This window comes from Malaclemys terrapin, chromosome 4 (assembly GCF_027887155.1).
Source record: "Malaclemys terrapin pileata isolate rMalTer1 chromosome 4, rMalTer1.hap1, whole genome shotgun sequence".
Lineage (NCBI taxonomy): Eukaryota > Metazoa > Chordata > Testudines > Emydidae > Malaclemys > Malaclemys terrapin.
The window spans coordinates 132279205-132299709 of NC_071508.1; the positions used below are offsets into that span (position 1 = coordinate 132279205).

At 40.9% G+C, this 20505-nt stretch overlaps 1 protein-coding gene across 7 annotated transcripts in view; it reads left to right on the forward strand.

The window, feature by feature from the left end:
* The window catches only part of TRAF3 (TNF receptor associated factor 3), a 135374-nt gene that overhangs the window by 47727 nt on the left and 67142 nt on the right, over positions 1 to 20505 (forward strand). For 2 of the 7 annotated variants that reach the window (XM_054027870.1, XM_054027871.1), the window contains exon 1: positions 7948 to 8861. The exons of 4 other annotated variants lie outside the window; for them this stretch is intronic. In XM_054027870.1, coding sequence (XP_053883845.1) covers positions 8546 to 8861 — 316 coding nt within the window. In that variant the 5' untranslated portion in view covers positions 7948 to 8545. Of the gene's footprint in view, positions 1 to 7947; positions 8862 to 12941; positions 13086 to 20505 lie in introns of those variants that run through there. One more of the 7 variants, XM_054027872.1, reaches the window with a different exon arrangement.

Consider the following 20505-nt stretch of genomic DNA (forward strand, 5'->3'; position numbering starts at 1 on the left):
ATTGTTCTTTTCTGTCTAGTTGCATGGATATCGAATTAGCTGTTCTTATCCAACATTACCCATTTGGTGTCTCTTGGCCTCCCTGCTCTCTAAGTGTCTCCCTTCCATTTAATTTCTGTATATTGGCTTATTTCCCCCCCCCCCCCCCCCAGATATGCTTGCTTTTCCAGGATTATACTCATTTATGTACCACCTGCTGATATTTCTAACCTCTAAATCCATTTTTCTCTAACCTCACTGGTATTCACAGTGGCTACTTATTTACTATCATTTTCAAAGTTAATTAACATACTCTGCTCTAGTCTCTTCTAGATCATTTAACTACAGTGTGAATCCAACATCAGTCCCTACTCACTCCTTGGACATTGCTCTCTAAATATTGTACACTTGCTGTCTTTCCCTCACACACCCTTTCTTGTCTTTCTCTTCTTTGATGCTTATCCCAGCATCCTTAATAGAGGAGCATTGTGCCTTTATTATGCCTGCTTTGGTTGAAATTGATTAGGGTTGCCAACACTAGTCTCAGTAGGTGCCAAGAGCAAGGGTGGCTTTACCTGGGGTCCATGGGTGGAATTGCACCTGCAGAAATCAGGCCAGCTCAAGTCAAACTGAGTGGCACAACAACCTGGCGAACAGGGTCGCAATGCCACTCGCTCAAATTTAGCCCGGCCATCCCTCCATCATGAGGTGTGCATGTATGTGATTGAGTGTGAATGGAGAGGTGGTTAGGCCAAATTTGAGTGATTGGTATTGTGGTCTGGCGCTCACTGTTGCAGCGACAATCAGGCTTTGTGCCTGCTGTTGATTGGTCTCTTGCCCTGACAGTCCGGTCTGCACTGAGGCAGGAGTGGGGTGGGGGGGGGAGCTGCTCCCACTGCAAAGGGGCTGGAGCTCAGGGAGAGGCAGGACTAGGTGTGGCCCCCTGGATGCACACAGGGTAGAACCTCCACATCTCCACAGGAAGAACAGCACACCCCATGGCCATGGGCTGCCCCCAGCCCTGCAGGGAGGGCAGTGACCCCCCCGGGCCTGGGCCCTCTCTGACACCTCCTTCCCCATTACTTCCCCTGCCCCCTGTGTCCACACCCATTGAATTGGAAGGCTACATTTGCCCCTGCCTAAGAATAAAGAGCTTGACTACAGGATTGCAAAATACTCTTTTTCTCAAGCTGACAGCACTTGGGTGTTAATTCAGGGGTGTAAAGATGTAGTCACCTACTTGCCATAGCCTTCACCTAGTTATAATCTAACTCGCATGTGTCTCTCTAGTAGTCTCTGAATTACTGCTGCAGTAATATCTCAACAGTTTAGTGTTTTTTGCACATCTCTTTAAGTCAAAGAATATCCACAGTGATTCGTGTGAAGGTAGTTGTCTTTCCATTGGTTTCTGTGTCAGTTGGATCATGCTTCACCTATATAGAGAACCTGGTTTTGCTAAACTTCAGACAGTTCCATGTGATTAATGAAAAACTGGATATTTTTATCAAAGGAATGGATTTAAAATGGAAATACCAATAGACCCTTTTCTGTTATTCTGCTAGTGGATGTTGCTACAATGCTGCCGTTGCTATTTAGCAGTTCCTTTTATCTGTGCTACATGGACACATTATGAGGTATTTTGAATTTTTCTTTTGGAACATATGTAGAAGAATGCCCTGGGCAATCTCTGTGATAAACTCTTTATTTTCCCAATCAGCTTCTTTAGTAAATCATACATGGGGATTTATGTCAACTGTTCTTTGATCTCAGGGATCTGGGACTATAAACTACCTCTGTCTGGACTTTTCCTTTTTCCAAATGCATGAAACCTTCACTTTCATTTTGAAAAGCACAATGGAATTTATGTATTTCACTTCCAGTATTTCACATGAGGATGTTTAAGGTAGTTTCTGGGGCTTTAATTCATTTTGTGGGCTTGAGTGGCCAAAGTTTGTTTGTTCTTCTAAATACACATACCATGTTCTTGCTGGTTTCCCTGAAGGGATTCTCTAAAATGATTAGACGAAGAGGAGTAAGTACTCTGGAGTGTGTGTGTACCTGCACATGCATGTGCGCACAACTATACGCGTACATAACCTGAGGTTATTCTGCAGTCATTTGCAGGACTGTATATGATCTAATTTTTATAAGCACTCTGAAGTATATTGGTTGACTGTATTGAGAGCAAACCAGGTAAATATACTGTTTATGGTACAGTACTAATCGGGCTTGGTTGCCATTGTGCTAGGTACTGTATACAAAATAGCAGGACAATTCCTGCCCCAAAGATCTTACTGTCTCAAGTGCCAGTCCTTACGCTTGTGTGTGACTCCAGTCACATGAGTGTGTTCAGTGGGATAGGACTCGTGTGATTAAAATTAAGCATGTGCTTAAATGTCTGTAGGATCAGGCTTAAATTTGTCACAACAATGGATGTAAAATGATAGGAAGGAGCAGGGGAGGTAGTATGAATGGGAAAAGCAATGTGGAAAATGTATGTATGTAGGTTACACAATTATATGGCTTCAAACCAGGCTTGTTTGTGGTATAAGATAAAAACATGTAAAGAAGATAGTGGACAGTGACTTCCAATAGTTATCTTGCCATATGTTGCACTGCTGTTCTTGAGAGCTTGTGTGCTGCTATTTACCTTATCTGGTACCTACTGTAGCAGGCAGGGCCGGCTCCAGGGTTTTTGTCGCATCAAGTGGCAAAAAACAAAAAGAAGCAGCCGCGATCGCGGCAATTCGGCAGGAGGTCCTTCACTCTGAGTCAAATAGCTGGACGTGCCGCCCCTCTCCAAAGGGGCCATCCCAAGCACCTGCTTGGCAAGCTGGTGCCTGGAGCCGGCCCTGGTAGCAGGAGAGCAAATTTAAGTTATATGTTTTGTTAAACTTTCTATTTTAAGTGAATATAAGATAATGGTTAGTGACCTGTATTGCCATGGATAAGATCCAGGTTTCTGGATCCTCTGTTCCTAGCTGGGATTTATTACAGTTTAGAGGTACTTGGACTTCAGTCAGAGGTATGAATGCCCCTCTCTGGTTGCTTGTGGAGAAGGGAGTGAGCAGACTTCAAGCAACTTAAGTTTGCTGTTCTTTTTTAAATTTGGCTTTTCTACATTTAAAACTTAAGAAAGCAGTTCCAGCTAAAGCCTCATTATTCATCTTTCATGCAAATAAATCCGCACATGAATGTAGTGTTCATGAACTATCCATAGAGAAATGTAGAATACAATCTACCATGTAGAAATAGCCTGCCTTTATTAAAGAAAGATTAGCAGCAAGACACGGTGTATTGAATCAGTTATATAGAATGTTATCCGTTGCTGGTGCCTCTGCATAAATACATTGTTACATACAGGAAAAAAAAATTGGTGAGCTCTCCATTAGATGGTGCTGCTGGGATTAAAATATTTGCACAAGTGAATGGAAATGGGCCACTTCCTGTGACTTTATTGGTATGTAGTTCTAGACGATGGCATTTTTATGACGTACTCTACTTTTATTTATTAAATAGTTTTCATAGGTTGGCAGACATGCAAGGATTTTTGTGTTACATTTGGAGAAAATCTTTAAAAAATGAATAGGTCAGATATTAAACAGCCAGAGTTTATAGGAGAAATAGTAAATCAGCTGTTCCACACATGGGTGATCTTAGGTCTTAGCAGCTATAGCTAGGGCCCTACCGAATTCACAATCCATTTTGGTGAATTTCACAGTCATAGGATTTTAAAAATAATAAATTTCATGATTTCAGCTATTTAAATCTGAAATTTCACGGTGTTGTAATTGTAGTGGTCCTGACCCAAATAGGACTGGTGTGTGTGTGTGTGTGTGTGTGTGGCGGGGGATAGGGTTGTGGTACTGCCACCCTTCTGCACCGCTGCTGGCAATGTTCTGCCTTCAGAGCTGGACAGCTGGCCAACAGCTACCGCTTTCTGGCCGCCCAGCCCTGAAGGCAGTGCAGAAGTAAGGGTGGCAATACCACGACCCTCCCTAAAATAATCTTGTGACCTCCCTGCAACTTCCTTTTGGGTCAGGACCCCCAATTTGAGAAACACTAGTCTCCCCTGTGAAATATGTATAGTACAAGGTAAAAGCACACAGAAGACCAGATTTCACAGTCCGTGATGCGTTTTTCATAGCCGTGAAGTTGGTAGGGCCCTAGCTATAGCTCTTATCTAAATTAATGATTCTGTGTGTTATTTGGTACAGTGCTACCATGAACTTGGAAGAAGTATTGCAACATTGGAGGAGTCTGCTGTGGAAAAATCCTTGATTGACCATTACCTAAGGGCATTTAATCTAGTTTATCTAAATATTTAATACCCCATTAATGAGCCCCTGTCTAGACTAGAGAAAAAAGGCATATTTTTTAAAAAAGTGTTGCCTCATTTGTTTTAACTTGCATTTTTTAAATACCACTTACCATCTAGTGTAGGCTAGGTCTAATACATTTTAAAAACATATAACTGACCCCTAGAGTGGATTGTAAAAACCTAATACTTTTAAAAACACTTTTTGTCTATGCTAGCTGCTTTGATGCTCAAAAATATATTAATGCATATTAGCAATACATTTGCTAAACACCCCTGATTTTCCAAGTCTACACATGAGCGCCTCTCTGTGTCTGAAGACAGCAAGATGGAAGTGTCTGACTAGAAGCTTCCTGGAATATTCCTAACCCATAAAGGCCCTGTTTAGAAGAGGGGGAAAAAAGGTGTTTTTAAAAGTGTTTGTGTAGGAAGAAAGGATATGGTTAGGTGAGGGATAACTAACCCTGATTGAACCATGATCTTTACCACGGTGCAGACATTAACTGCACTGTGGTAACTTGACATAATCATTGAAATGGTTATAGAATTTGTCTGTTTCGTAAATGGCTTACCAACCCCCATTTTTTGGTAAACAAAAGTTTCAGTGACTTCAGATAAATTTGGATGAAGTTGTGAAAGAGAGGAGTTGTTTAAAATCATATTGTCTAACTATTTTAAAAAAGCATCTTTTCCCCTTGTTTGTAGCATGTAGCATGTTTGGAGAGAGGTCTTGTGAAAGTGAGCTGAGAATATGACCGATGGAACCCTGGATTCAGCACCAAATGAGGACATCTCCTTGGAAGTCAAATCCAGAGGCTGCATCAGTTGGCTGGTCTGCTAAAGTCTGTTTGTTGTACAGGAGTGGGTGGGTGAGATTCTGTGTCCTGCAATGTACAGGAGGTCAGACTAGGTGATCACAATGGTACCTTCTGACTGTAAAGGATATGAGCCTGCGGTTTAACCAATGGCTTTAGCGGACAAAACTTTCTGCTTATCTGGAAATCTCTCAGCTCTTCTATTGAATTTACCAGCAATAAAGCGGGGCAGTTTCACTACTTTTAACCAGAACTCTCAGGTGACAAATTGGTTAGAAGAACTCACCAAAATTTGCTGCAGAACTAGTTTCATCTTTGATTTCACAAAGATATGTTGCTTGCAGAATAATCAGATTGAGAATTATTGAGAGACTATCCTTGTGGATGACTTTTTCCCCCTCCCTCCCTCCATATTGGTATGGGCACAACACATGCAGTAAGTAAAATGATCAGCCCTCTTGGGAGTGGTAGCCATTTTGTTATGGCTATTGAGTAGTGTGACAAAGTCAGGCCGGACGGCTGCAAGATGGTCCTGTAAGGCCGATATATTAGCCCTAGAATGTTAAAGGCCCTTTTTCCTACAAGTTGAGAAGAGGTTACCTCAGGTCAATTAGGGACACCTGAATCCAATTAAGGGCTGCCTGAGGCCTTTAAAAACCCCGTCTCTGGGGAGAGCAAGGGAAAGCGAGAGAGAAAGTCAAGCTGCTGCTAGGCTAGAGGCAGCAGGGAAATAGGCTGTTCCAGGCTGGGAGGCTGTGCTCCTTAGCATAGGGGAAACAGGCAAATCTGAGTGCCTGCTAGGGGAAGGACTGTCTCCCCAGGGCAACCAACCGGATAACACCTTGCCCCAGGGAGGGCGGCAGCGAAAGGTACCCCCCTGGGTTTTTTGTTTATGAGACTGTTTCCTTTTTGTTTAGTGGAGGATCACCCCTTAGGCCGACCCTCAGGCCTACCCTGAAAATACAACCAAGGGAGTACAGAAGGGGGAAGGCAAACTTGGAAGCTTGGAAAAGGGGAGACTAAGGGGGGATATGATAGAGGGATATAAAATCGTGAGTGGTGTGGAGAAAGTGAATAAGGAAAAGTTATTTACTTGTTCCCATAATATAAGAACTGGAGGTCACCAAATGAAATTAATGAGCAGCAGGTTTAAAACAAATAGAAGGAAGTTCTTCACACAGCGCACAGTCAACCTGTGGAACTCCTTGCCTGAGGAAGTTGCGAAGGCTAAGACTAGAACAGGGTTTAAAAGAGAACTAGATAAATTCATGGACGTTAAGTCCATTAATGGCTATTAGCCAGGATGGGTAAGGAATGGTGTCCCTAGCCTCTGTTTGTCAGAGAGTGGAGATGGATGGCAGGAGAGAGATCACTTGATCATTAGGTTCACTCCCTCTGGGGCACCTGGTATTGGCCCCTTTTGGTAGACAGGATACTGGGCTGGATGGACCTTTGGTCTGACCCAGTATGGCAATTCTTATGTTCTTAAACCCTGCCTGAGTGGGGTTGATTACCCCAGGCCCACCATCGCTGGTGGGGGAAACGCTAAGTCTGGTGAGAGAAAAGAGGTGCCTGCTACAGTAGGAAGGAGAGGGAGATTACTCAGGTAAAACCAATGGGGTTACCGATTTGTCAATATTCTCCAGAGAGAATTACCTCCTACTTCTAGAACCATAGTTATCCAGCAGATATTCAGATATTGATGCAAACAATCTCTTACACTGTTCCCTGACGTCTAATTTTCCATTCTTGAGTAGACTAATTGAGACGCTAGCAAAAAGCCATGTACATCTGACTTCCAGTATCCTGTACCTTTCCCAGCCTACTTTAGAGTGGGAATATGGAATTGAAACAGCGGTAGCACTGGTGGAGGACCACCTCCCAGACATGGACAGTTGTTTGTTCATCCTCATCCTTGATTATGAGGTGCTGCAGGTTCTCCTCTGAGACCTAGCAGACCAAGCATTGGCAAGATACTGGGATCATTCTTTTCCTTCCTCACAAACTTGTGCCCAAAGGACTGTGGAAGTGCTGTTGCCTGTTGCTCTCAGATATCGCCTATGATATTTCATGAGCTTTCATTCTCTCCCTCATTCTATTCACCTGTACGTAAGCCCCCGAGCGGATTAAATGCCAACAATATGCTGACAACACCCAGCTGTGTGTGAACTTGCCATTCCTCAGCTATCTGAGTTTGAATTCCTTAGTGAGGCCGACTCTTGGATAACCACAAGATGGAAATGATGCTAGTGGGAGGAGGGAAATATTTTAGGCCAGGTCTATACAAAAAAGTTAGGTCGACCCAGCTTTGTCACTCAGGGGTTGAAAAATCCACACCCCTAAGCTATGTAGGTAAGCCAGCCTAACCTCCAGTGTAGGCAGCTGTAGACTGATGGAAGAATTCTTCCAACCTTCTGCCTCTCATGTAAATTAATAACAGTGATGGGAGAACCCCTCCCGTCTCTGTAGCGAATGTCCACACTGCAGTGCTTCTAGTGAAGACCTAGCCTTAGAAGTAACCAACATCTTATCACCTTGCATTGCAAGCACTGATCGTAATGTTGTCAAAGTGGTGGTGGGAGGGTGGGAGGAGGTAGTGCTGCTTGATTCCCTGTTGTTGCTAGATACCCAAATAATAACAGTAGCAAAACCCACCCTTTTTCTCCCACCGGGGGACTATTTCCCATCCTGACAGACTAAGGCTTGGCCATATCATTTGTAGCCTCTAGGATTTATCGCTGCACTGCACTAGACTTGGCGTTTCGTCAACATTTTGCCAAGTGGTGCAATAGTTCAGTCTTCTGATCAAAATGGCAATGAAAGTACATCGCCCTGTGCCCCAGCTCGCTGGCCACCTGTCGAATACTGACCTTGAACTTCAGAGCTCAATGTGTTGAGGTCTGGGCTACCTATAAGACAGTCCCTTGCTCCAAAATGAAGACCAGGTATAACACCTGTGAGTCACAGTTGCAAGGCAAGCTGCACTTCTGTCTCCTTCCTGGTCTCTTTCAGTGTAAGTGTCAGATGTAGTGCTTTTGCCTATCCTGGGGTGGAATTCTGCAATTCTGTCCTCTTAGACTGGACCCTAAGCTACAATACCCAGTGTATATCAATTGGGCTTACACAGCAAGTCCATCTGGGTTCGGCACCTGTGGTTCTTCTCTTTGAGAGTCTGTGACCAGACATGCACATAGCCTTCTTGAAACCGAAGTATTATTTATTTGAACAAAGCATTTAGAGAAAAGGATCTTAAAACACCTTAGGTTTACCATGCCCCAATGGTAAGTTAAGCAGACCTAACTCCTTCATACATCCCCAGTGGGTGCCTGTGTTTTAATGTGGCCCCTCCTGAACAGCTCCCCCTCCTCTTGAGAGACTCTTTTTAAACTGCTATCATCCTTTTGATCTTCTGGTTCCCAAGCCTTTTGCTGCAATGACATTGTCTCTTTACAACCCTCAAGTGTTTGTGCAGAGCTGGTTTGTCTTGCAACATTCTGTTTCCTTCCTCTTTGATTTCCTTATATACTATACTATTATTGCTGTTATACTAAACCAGTATGTTCATAGTATAAACATTGCAATAACCAGGTCAACATATCATACTCAAATTATTACAGAGCAGCTCCACTGCCATCACACTAAGATCCTCAGGAATGATGGAGTTTTCAGTAACTGGAATAAGATTACTTTGAGCTGGAGACAGACATTTCAGTGGTTGGCCCCGACTATCGAACTCCCTTCCACCAAAGGTAAGAATGAACATAAGCCTGGATGCTTTCAGACAGTATGTAAGGTTCATCAGTCATAGACCTTGTCTGCACTAAAGGGAAAAGTCAATCTAAGCTACGCAATTTGAGTTACGTGAATAACGTAACTCAAATCGATGTAGCTTAGAGCTACTTACTACGGGGTCCACACTTCGTGATGTTGATGGGAGATGCTCTCCCGTCAACTCCCCTTACTCTTCTCGGTCAGGTGGAGTACAGGTGTTGACGGGAGACTGATCAGCGGTCAATATAGCGGGTCTTCACTAGACCCACTAAATCGACCACTGATGCATCGATTGCCGCAGCATCAATCCTTCGGTAAGTGTAGACAAGCCCATAGTTTCCCATAAGGGTGACAATTGTGAATTAAAAAAAAAATCAAAATCACTTCTTTTGTTTTTGGAAATTGATGGGAGAGAGAATCTACATCAGACTGATCACCCATTTGGATTTATAGACATTTGTAAGACTGTTCACATGCTACCAGTAATGATGATTCATAAGTTAATGCTTGGTGCATTGAGAGGAGAGCAGACCCTGGAATTTGACATGTCTAATGGTGGAAATTGCTGTGTCAGAAATTGTAGCACCCCACTCTCAGATATGCACATTGAAGTCCATGATTCTTTGAATTGAAGAGGAAGAATTCACACAAATACAATAAATTCTCATGCTTATTTAAGCCACAAAGGCTCCAAGAACGTCTCCAGCTCCATTACCCAAAAGCCTAAATGTAGGACTAGATGTGAGCTATCTGGGAATTATGATAGGCTAGTAGGCAGCTCCAGGCTCTCATCTGTGGCATGGAGGCTTTTTTCCATTATCTTACTCAGTCCACAAGCACAGTGTGCATCTGGATGCTGAAAGAGGGTGGGGGAGCCTTTCTGCTAGAAGAAAAGGGAATTTTTCTTTCTCCTCGTTACACCCGCACCCCAGAGAATTAGATCGAGTGGGTGTCTCTGCTACTATGCTCCTTCTTTAGCCTCTGGCTTGGATTGGTCTACACCAGTGAATAGCATCTCTGTTGGAGTCTGATAGCTTTCCCAAGCAGCGGAAGAGTGAAGCTGATCTGATCCTTGTCAGTTTCACTGCGGCCCGGGCTTCTGAATAGCATCAGATCAGATTGGTGTGCTAATTTTCAAATATTATGTTACCTGCTGTTATATTAATAGCACTAATTGCCCAAACTTCTTAATTTTTCTTTTTGAAGACTAATTTAAAATAAAGCTCAGTATTTCAGCCATTTTTGACTCTGCATGAATTCCTTCCATTTTATCACAGACCTACTTTTTTCTAGTATTCTTTTCTCCTTTTCATTTCCTGCTCATTGTGGTGGGTTACTACTTCACCAAGGCCCTGTCATGGACTTAGTGGAACTACTGTATTATTAGGCAAGAGCTACTGGTAGTCATGAAATCTGTGAAACACTTAAACCCTGCTTGTGTGAGTGAAAGTCGCTTATATGGACTGACGATGTTTTATTACAGTGTCTCAGATGGTTCAGATCTTTGCAAGACCATCTTGCCAAGTGGGTGAATAAATGGTGCAAGTATGATTTCTGACATTGACCAGGGAAGATCTGTGCTCATCCACGTGGGTTGAGGTGCAGCTCTTGCCAGTGGCAAGTGGAAAATCCAAGGCAGCCCACAAATCCAATATCATATTGGCTGCAGTATTTCAAAAGGAGTGCAACATGCTGGTTCAGAGAAAAGAATAGGCCATTAGCTCCTTGGGTTGATGAAGAGTTACTACCTTCAATGAGCAAATGGAGGCACAGTGAGACATTTTAGAACTAAGAGGAAGTGTGCTTTATTGCAGGTGGTAATCTAGATGGGATGGAGAGAGATGGTAACTGATTATTCCCAGAGGATAGTGGAAAGCTCTGACACAATCTGCCTGTTACACAACTGTTAGTCATTTTGGGGTGTCAAAGGCCATAAAACAGTTTTAAAAAAAAGATTCTTTTGGCCCTGATACCAGAGAGATGTTCTATTCTGGAGATGCTACTGTGATTGTTCAACCAGGAGTGGTCCGTGGTTTCAGTCTTAAACCCCACTGCTATGATAGAATGCTGATGCTTCCATGAAATGGATGATTGTAAGCATTTTTGGACTACTTCCAGCTGCAGAACCAGGTTGTGTGTGCGTGCGAGTGGTTTTTGTTGTTTTTTAAAGGGCATAGACTGTTTTACAAATGGCCAGGTTGATGCTCTTCCAGAGTGGAGGAGGCTCTCACTTGAAGGATCTCTTAATAGATTTAGGATTTTTATCAGAAATCGGCAGTGACCATTGAAGAAATTGAGCCAAAGATATCTTTTTAGCTATGGTGCTGCAGTAATCCTTCATACAAATATAATTCATGTACATAGGAGTATTGGTCTTCATTGAAAAAAGTGAAGTAGTTCAACCCACAGAGGTGAAAAAATTCTCGTGTAGAGCTGTGTTAACATGCAACACGGTTAGGTAAGAACATCAGGGTAAATAAGCTTTTTTTTAAAGGGGATGTGGTGGCAGGAGTAAGAGGCAGCATGAACTTCACTAGGCCCTACAGTACCACGGGACCTGCAGAATGTAGTCCAAATAGCGGGAGATTAGGGTGACAGGATAGGTTTAACTCTGTTTTCTTGAAATTGTGAGTGGAACCTTCTGTATATGTGTATTTTAATGCTTTAAGGTATGCTAGGAACTAAAATGGTGGCAGCATTGTATTTCATTCTTCAGTATTAAAATAATGTTGGCCTATGTGCTTTTGAAACTCTGCATAATAGAGTGTAGTTTCATGTTGAAACTTGACCCGATTAAAATTAAACCTAAAATTTTTTTAAAGTTGGTTTGATTTAAGGTTCACTGCTTGAGAATTAGTGAGCCACAACATTGAGACAAAATGTATCTTCATTTCCTAGAGCGGCTTTAAAAAAATATTAATCCAAATGAGCTCAGTGCACAGTAAAAATAAGTATTTGTTTTAGTGGAATAATTAAAATGTACGCTGTATTCTTAACCATCAGTATTCCTAAATTCCTATATTTGTAGCAGAAGAAGGTGACATGAGACATATTTTCACCTGGGCAAGATTCCTGTAAAATGGGGTTGCGTGTGAGCACTGAAATAAGAACATATCTTCCATTAGGTTTTATTTTTTCAGTTGTCTACTGCTAACTATAATTCTAAGGTGATAGTCAACCATCTAAAAGAAATGAGGACTGACTGTGTAATTGTCTGTCTTATTTAGTTTGAGCTAACTGTTTTTTTCTCTAACTATGTATTACTTTTTTTTTTTTTTTTTTTTTTTTGGCTGAAGAAAAGAAATACCCCGTTCAATCTTTTACCAATTGTCTGTAGGGATTCATGGCTCTTTTCTTTGCTGTTTCTTTCACTGTGCTTTCTGGTAATATTGAAAAACCCGTTCCATATGTTTCATTCAGAGTGATGTTTTGTAAGAACAGAAATGATAATTCAGCTACTTGAGATTTCAACGTTGTCGTAGAGAAATGTCCCCATCGTGCTGGCCACTATGTGCTAATACCATTTCCAAGATGCTATTAACATTACCTGTATCTTCAAAATTAATATTTCCTGCCTTTGGAATTAAAGTGTAAATCTTTCCTACTCCGGGTAAGTTGAAGTACAGTAGCTAGTATAAAATTAGATCTGCCGTGCAGTGAAACAGAGCTTCTATCACAAATAGTTTCTTTTCTTGGTCTTGGTTCAGGTTAACATTATGTATCTCTACATCTGCCATTTCTGGAAACTTAATAAGAACATTCTGAACCTTTTGGCCAATACAAATTTTCCAATTATGTAAAACATCTTACAGATTGGCTTGACTCACTAAGTGGTGGCAGGCAGGAGTCTCTTCCTGCAGGAAGTAGATCTATTTTTTTACAATGAAGTTTTTAGTGACTTAGTAAATCTTCATGTAGCCTGTTTTATATTGGTACATTGACATGATTTAATGCTATCTCAGTTTCCTATTGATCCTTTCCGCCTCCAGGCTTGTGAGAATTGTTTCAGTATATTAATAGAAGACACTTAAAACCAGCTTCATTTGTTTGTTTCCCAGCAGGGGAACTGGAGTGCTTAGGCTTCAGCAGACTCAAGACCAGCTTTCAACAGTGGGAGATAATGTATTAATCCATTGGAAGCACAGAGTGGAGTCTTGCATATCACTTTGCAGTTTGTGTTGTGAATGGTGTTTTTCATGTAGGTAGGTACTAATAGAACTCTCAGTGTCCATGATGTGTTTACCTTGTGTGTATTTAGGAACCTCATGACAGGTATACCATGCTGTTCTTTTTTTTTTTTTTTTTTTTTTTTGGTATCAGTCTTCTACTTTGATGCTGTTTTGCTTCTGCATTGTTGGAAATAATTTTCCTAATAAGTTTATTAAGGTTTACCATGACTCAGTTTCCACACAAGTGTTCCTTTATTAGTCCAAAGGCCGCTTTGTGTTGGTTACATCCAAAATGCCAATATGAGCATATACACCCTTCTATTCTATACCCAAACAGTAATATAGTTATAAGCATTGGCCAAATACTTGTAACCAGATTAGGCCCAGGATACCTTCCCATCATGGCATGACCCCAGTGGGGCAAGGAAAATCTCTGAAGAATCTCTAGAAAATCTTGCTCTTTATACACTATAACAAACAAGGGATGTCCTTGCTGGTTATTGGACCTTAGCTAATATTAACTGAAATGGTTTAGGGCTGCACTCTTTCTTCAAGATTTTTCCCCTTGCCTCACTCCACACTGTTTTTCTCTAGCTACTGGACTAAACATTTCTAACTAGTTAATTACTTCACCTGGTACCCAGTTGACATGATTTCTTTATTTCTATTTCTTAGCCCAAGCCTTTAAATAAGATAACATGGGTATTTTCAGGGTTGCTACAGCAGACAGTAGCTTCTCATGATCTCATTCTTCTTGGTCACATGCTTCAGGCCTATCACGCATGTCAAGATTCAGACTCAATTTTAAATCAGAGTTCACTGAGGCCTAATGTGGGTTTATATTCCTACAAGCATGAAGCTTGATAAAATGAAATTTACATGCAACTTTCTCAATTTTCTTTCCTTGTGTGTAGACTGAATTTCTTTTTATGGATAGTTAACATAATGCTCAGGCTCACAGGTTACTGAAGTTGGTGGCTTCAAACCTCTAACTGGGCCAATTTGTAGATCTGACCCTGTTTACTCTCCACCTAATCTTACCAGGGGTATTTAGCAGGTACATCCTCTTTTGCTTGCTTGCACTGGTTAGCAACCAAGGCTATTCCTTCCTGAGAGTAGATGGAGATATAATAGTTTTGTTTCTAAATAAACTGTCTTTGATTACTTTTATCTGTTTTTTGTTTGTTTGTTTGTTTTTGTCTCATTAGACAGCTGAAAAGGAAAGTTAGAGTTTGCAGACATGATTTTAAAGTTGGTTGTAAACATCCAAGCCATAACCAGTTTACAAAGCCATAGTGATGGCCAGTTTAGAAAACTATACAATACCTCAATTAGACTGCAGGAGGAGGTACTCTGATTTTTCTTAAGGCTATGCATGGGCAGACCTGTTCATTGTGAATTCTCTCCCCCTTCCTTTTCCCAGACCCTGCTTTCTTGAGTTTATTGAACAACCATTTCCTGTCTAGAGTCAGTGGTACTGTTTGGCTATTGTGGAAGTTCAAGCATAGCGTTTGACAATGGAAGTGGAACTTTGGATCAGCATTGCTTGAGATTCCTGTCCATTTTATGCATGGCTTAAAGAGTCTAGAGGCCCTGTGCCTACCTGGATGGTAGCAGCAGAAGAGCAAACTAATTAACTTGAGGTTCCAAGGCATGAACCTCCGAAGCAGATAAAACTCTTACAAACCCAGCAGAAGAGCAGAAAAACCCTTGTAAAAATTAATTAAAAATAAATTATATTACTTAAAGGTATAATAGCAAAGAAATTGAATCTTTTGAAAGTAGTGAACTTCTTAAAAATGCAAGATTTAGCCAACACACAGGATTCATACTTCTGTCATGGAAGAAGCCTTTCTGCAGATTCAAACACCTAATATTATGCTAAGTCCTTTGGAGATCACAATCTAGGCCTGGCATCAGAAGGTGTGGGGGGAGGCAAGCACTGTCTTCTGCTGGAATGATCAATTACTATTCTGAACTATAAGTTTCCTAGAGAGTGTTCAGAGGATCTTGAACTCTTTCATTTTGCTAAGCATTTTCTGAGAGAGATTCAGTCTTGGCCCCACCTTCCTTCCTACTCCTCACTGCTTCTTGTGTGCCATTGGTGGTCCATAGACCACAGCTTGGGAACCACTACTGTCACATATTTGCACAACTATTTTCTGAGTCATCCATCTTTAAAGTGTCTTTTTAAAAGTCAAAACCATAATTTTTAAATAGTTTTCATGAATTATGATGTGTATTAGAAACAGTTTTTAAAATAATTCTACTGTGGTGTAAACATTACAGTATTGTGTTTGTGCATGAGAACCTAGGGACCCTGTTAAAAAGGAAAACAATCCCCCCCCCCCCCAACAGACTTTGAATATGCTGTCTTGGGATTCACTAATCACCACTGTGGCACCTCCTTGTGGATTAACTCTCAACAGTCAGCTGCCCCTCCTTGTGTTTCTCACGCCATGGTCTCACTCTCTCTGGAGTCAGGGGGCTCCCTCTTTATGGGCTGGCCCTCCAGCTGGGTCACTGCTGTCCTTGTCTGCTTCAGATGGTCTTCCAATCCAAGGCAGGTCCTGTGCCATTTTCCAAGCAGCTGATAGGGGAATCCAGACCCACCCACTACTCTGTGTTCCTGTCCAGGGACCCCGTGTCCATGAACCTGTGTCTCCTTGCTCCCAGACCCTGTTGCTATTTCCCTGGACTCCTTCTTACTTCTCTGCTCTATCTTCTGGCTCCCCCGCTCTCTGGGTTTACCAGCTCAAATTTCCCCCTCCCAGGGAGTGACTGCAAACTACTTGCCCTGCAGCCCCTTTCTGCTGTCAGCTTCCTGGCTTTATACAAGCCCAGCTTGTTCCTTCTTAGCTGGATTCCATCATCAGTCAGCCTTTCAATCCCTGGCTCTTTCCCAGGTTCAGCTCACCAGCTTAATTGACTTCACTCAACCTGCTCTGCCTTGTGTGGGGTGGACACCCCATCATATATGGTAATATATCATGTTTGTGAGTAATCTGTTACCACTTTTTTTTCTTGCTTGTGTGAGTAGCAAAAAACAAGTTATAACCATGTTAGAGAACCATCTTTTAACTCTGAGACTATGTCAATGCTGGCCTTTCTCTTCCTTCTCTCTCACTTCCCTCCCCCAAACAAAACAAAAAGTCCTCATTGATGTTAGTGTAACACACTGGCAAAGTGTGGATCATGTCTCTCTCTAATCTCTGTTTAATGGGAGGATGATAGCCTACTAGTTCTGCCAACTAAAAGGGTTACTCTTTTTGCTTAGTTGGGTAGAGGTCTATGCCGAAGTGCAGGAAGAGCTGGTTTTGATCCCCGCTCATGAATTATGTGGTAGAGACAGGAGGGAGTTACAGTAATATTGACTAGCTGCCAATTGACTTTTTTTTTTTTTTCATTTGTGCTCTTCTTGTTGCTGCCACTGGTGCACCACTGTGGAATCTGAAGAAACAAGGGTAGATGAGGCCTGGTAGATGCTTAAGCTAAAACATAGTCTCTAACATTCCTTTAACATGTGCTGTTGGGGCGGGGGGGGCAAGATGTACAGTCAAGTTATATATTTTATTGTAATATTAGAATATGAATTTGCCACAGCCATGCTTCACAGCCACGTGTAAGCATGATTATTTCTTTAGTGTAGGTGAGGATCTCGTTATGCAACCAGTTAGTCTACATTTTTGCATCTCCTGATTCAGACAAAACAAACAAGCATGACTTAAGAAAAGTGGATTTGACCTTAAAATCTGTTTTATTAAACTAAATACTAGTAGCAACAAGGTCACTTATTTTTAAAGACTTTGAACTTGGCAGTGTCTAATTTTTAAAGCTTTTGTTCTGATTATTGCTTGTTTTCATTTTCAATACACGTAACTAATTTTGAAATTAGCTCCTATGCTATTTGTGGTGCTAATATTACTCTTCAGCATGCCACATACTGCTGCTTATTGTAATTAAAAATTATTTTGCAAACTAGATTTTGCCAGTTGTGTGGTAAGAATTGCTTATGTGAAGTTTCACCATGCTTTTAGGGCCAAAAAAAAAAAAAGTGGAAGTTTGTTTAAAAAAAAGAAGAAAAAAAAAGAAATTACTACAAACAAATCAGTGTGATTTCACATTTATTTATTTTAAAATAACCATTTTATGTTAAAAACTAAAACAAAACCAAGAGTTTTAAATTCAATCAACATTTCCCCTCCTCCTCCAAAAAAAACCCACTCTTAAACGTGGGGGTGGAGATGTTGAGGCCTGGAAGAAAGAGGAGGAGGCAGAATCATGGAGATTCTACTGAACTATATGCAGCATTCCATTAAGTCATTTCTCTTTAGACGTGTCTTGAACAGAAAGTTTACTGTAACCTTGTGATTCTTTCTTGAGTTCTTTCACTTACACTCTCCGTTGTATTGCCTTCAGAAAGACTGCAGTGAAATAATTGGTAAGGGCTGTTGTTAGCAGAGAAAACCAAGCTGTGGTAATTCTTCCCCCCACCATTTACGCAATTGTTGACTGAGGTCTGCATTTTAGAGAAGGAGATAATGAAGTGATGCCTCCAGGTTCAAAGTTTCGAGGTTTGGCTGGTTACCAAAAAGAACCTAAATAGTTTTCTGTAAACTGTTGATAGTGTGTGCACGTCATGCAGCATATCTGATGGTGTTGGGATATCCCCTTTATATGAAAACTCTTGCAATTTGTGCCTAATAATATTTTATTTTTAATTCTCTGTGCTCAGATGGTGGAGAATAAGGTAAGGTACTATTTTTGTTGTGTACAATTTATAACAGTAATGGAAGTAACTTTCAATATGTTATAACATGCTACAAAAACTTACCTTCCGTTGTTTTGTAATTACTAGCCAATGTTTTATGTTACATATTTTGTTGCTAGTAACCAATTAAAATATTGATTTAGGGAATTTAGTAGATTGAATTTCCGCTTTGACAAATCTAGCCATTTATGTCAAATATGCACCAAATATATTTCCTTTGAGTCAGTTTCTTTAATTATCCAAGTGTATCTGAACTCCACATTTGAATGATATGTAACATTCATGTTTTGTCATTTAATAAAAACTAGATAAAGAATTCTTCTTGATGAAGAATTGGTTTGGAAACCTAAAGTTTTCTTACAGTTAATCTTGATAGCCAATGATCGTATGATTTTGTTTACTAGCTAGAGTGTTTGCTTAGCTTAACATGGTTATATGCATATTAAGGATACAACACTGCCACAAACTCCAGCTGTTTAGCTGTCAAAGTACAGTGGTTATAGCCAGAATCAAAAGTTGGAGGGTCCAGTTTTCTATGAATCGAGGGGGAGGACCCAAACAAAATCCTGCATTAAATCCAGTGATATCGCTCAGAATTTAAATGGACAACAGTCTGGAAATTCAAAGTTCTACATTCCGCAGTGAACATGTATGACTCAGAGCTCGTCCTTGGGTTTAAACACTTTGGAATTTGGATTTCCTGCTGAGATACTACATTAGTATTTAGTGCAGGAAAATTCTACTCTGGGTGAGACATTCATAAAGCTAGTGGGGTTGTTTTTGCATGTTACTGTGGGCTAGAAAAAGATTTTGCAAACACATGTCCTCTTAATTTTTCATAAGACTGTTTTAAATCTTAGACAGCAAGCTTGTATATCTGGCTCTTTTTAAAGATATCTCGTTTCCAGTATGAAACTGGTAATTTGCTTGCATTAGTATGTCTCTGTCTACCATACTGCATTTAACTGAGTTTGTAATCAGTTACTGGCATGACTTGTTTTAAACATGGTTCTGGTCCACCCACCGCATTACTGATACTCTGTTAAAGTTGGTATGGCAACACCCATTTTTTTCATGATCTCTGTGTATATATAACTTCCTACTGTGTTTTCCACTCCATGCATGCGATGAAATGGGTTTTAGCCCGCTAAAGCTTACACCCAAATAGAGACTAACAAATTTAAGGTGCCACAAGTACTCCTCATTGTTTTTGTTAATAGTGGTAGTCATACCTCTCAGCCTGATAAGCCCCAAGTGTAAGGTGTGACGTGACAAAAAGTCAAGATACAAAAGTGAGTAAGTGAAGACATTTAAATCTGTGCTGTTAATTCATTTAGGTTAAATACGTCTTTTTATATAACCCCAGTTTCATAATTATTTCTGATATAAACAGTTTTCAACAATAAAAGTGATGGGACACCAAATTTTAGTGGGATCTGAGTAATTTTGGGACTTAAATGACTGATATCCCTTGAAGTGAGGGACATCTGAGGTGGTATGTTGGCAACTAACGGTGCCTGGTTGTTAGCAGCCTATCTGATATTTTCTTAATTCCATTAGTCTACCCTAAAGGTGCTGAAAAGCTTATTCAAAGGCGTCTGAATCAAGGCAGTGTTATCAGTTTCTGGTTTTTGAGTGTTAAATGAGCAAACTCTGAGAATTCAAAGGAAGTGTTTAAGAGAGGTGGGGAAACCCCGAAATCTATTGAAATGAAACTAAAGCTAGGAAAATGTAAGCAGTCAAAAAGAAAACCATTCCAAACAGAAATGGGATACGAGGGGCTGGAGGGGAGAGAAGGGTACAAATTTCACCAAGACCAGTACAACTAGCACTGTGCAACTCCATAAAACCAGTCTGTATCTATTAAGCCTAGAATTTGGTTTTAGTAAAACTAGCCATTTTTTGTCCTCTTTATGCAAGAACAGGGTTTATTGAGAAGGGATCTTTAACTCCTCATCTTGGAATTGCTTATTAAAAAATAACAAACAAACCAACCAAAAGTGGATTTCAGAGATTCCAGCTGGGTATGTGATCGGTTTAACAGGTAGAGGATGACTGGGGAAGGAGCTGGGAGAACAGGGAATGGAGGAGGAGCTAGAAGAAGAGTCCAAATGCAAGAATTGGAAGGTACATGAAGGATGGGATGCAAAAGGACAAGTTATGTAAAAGACTGCAATGCTGTGAAGACCACAGTAACACTTCAATTTGACAGCAGCTTTGAAGTTGCCACTAAAATGGTATTGAAGCGTAAATGGTTTAAAAAACATTCCTGTAGCCTCCTGCTCAAGGGAACCCATGCTGAAGAGAAGACTTACTGTTCCAAGCAAATATACAGACTCCCTATGACCATGGTTTCAAATCCCAGTAGGATGAATCTGCTTTCAATCTTTCCAAGTTAGTGAGTTCTCTGCAGTTTGCTCAATGTGGTTCTTAGGGATAACACATTTTAAAAAAAATTATAGGCTCTCTGCTTTCTGTGGCTGTAATAGGGTGGAGTTCTCTGTCAACATTTTGTCTTTGGATCTTAATTTCTTGACTACTTGAGAGTCCCCTTGCTTACATCAGATTAGAAGAAGCCCTGGTGCGGAAGTTGGACATGCATTTAGGATGTGATATACATGGGAATTGTGCATCATCCTACCTCCCTGGGGTGAGTATGTGTTGCACTTCCTTTTGTAAATG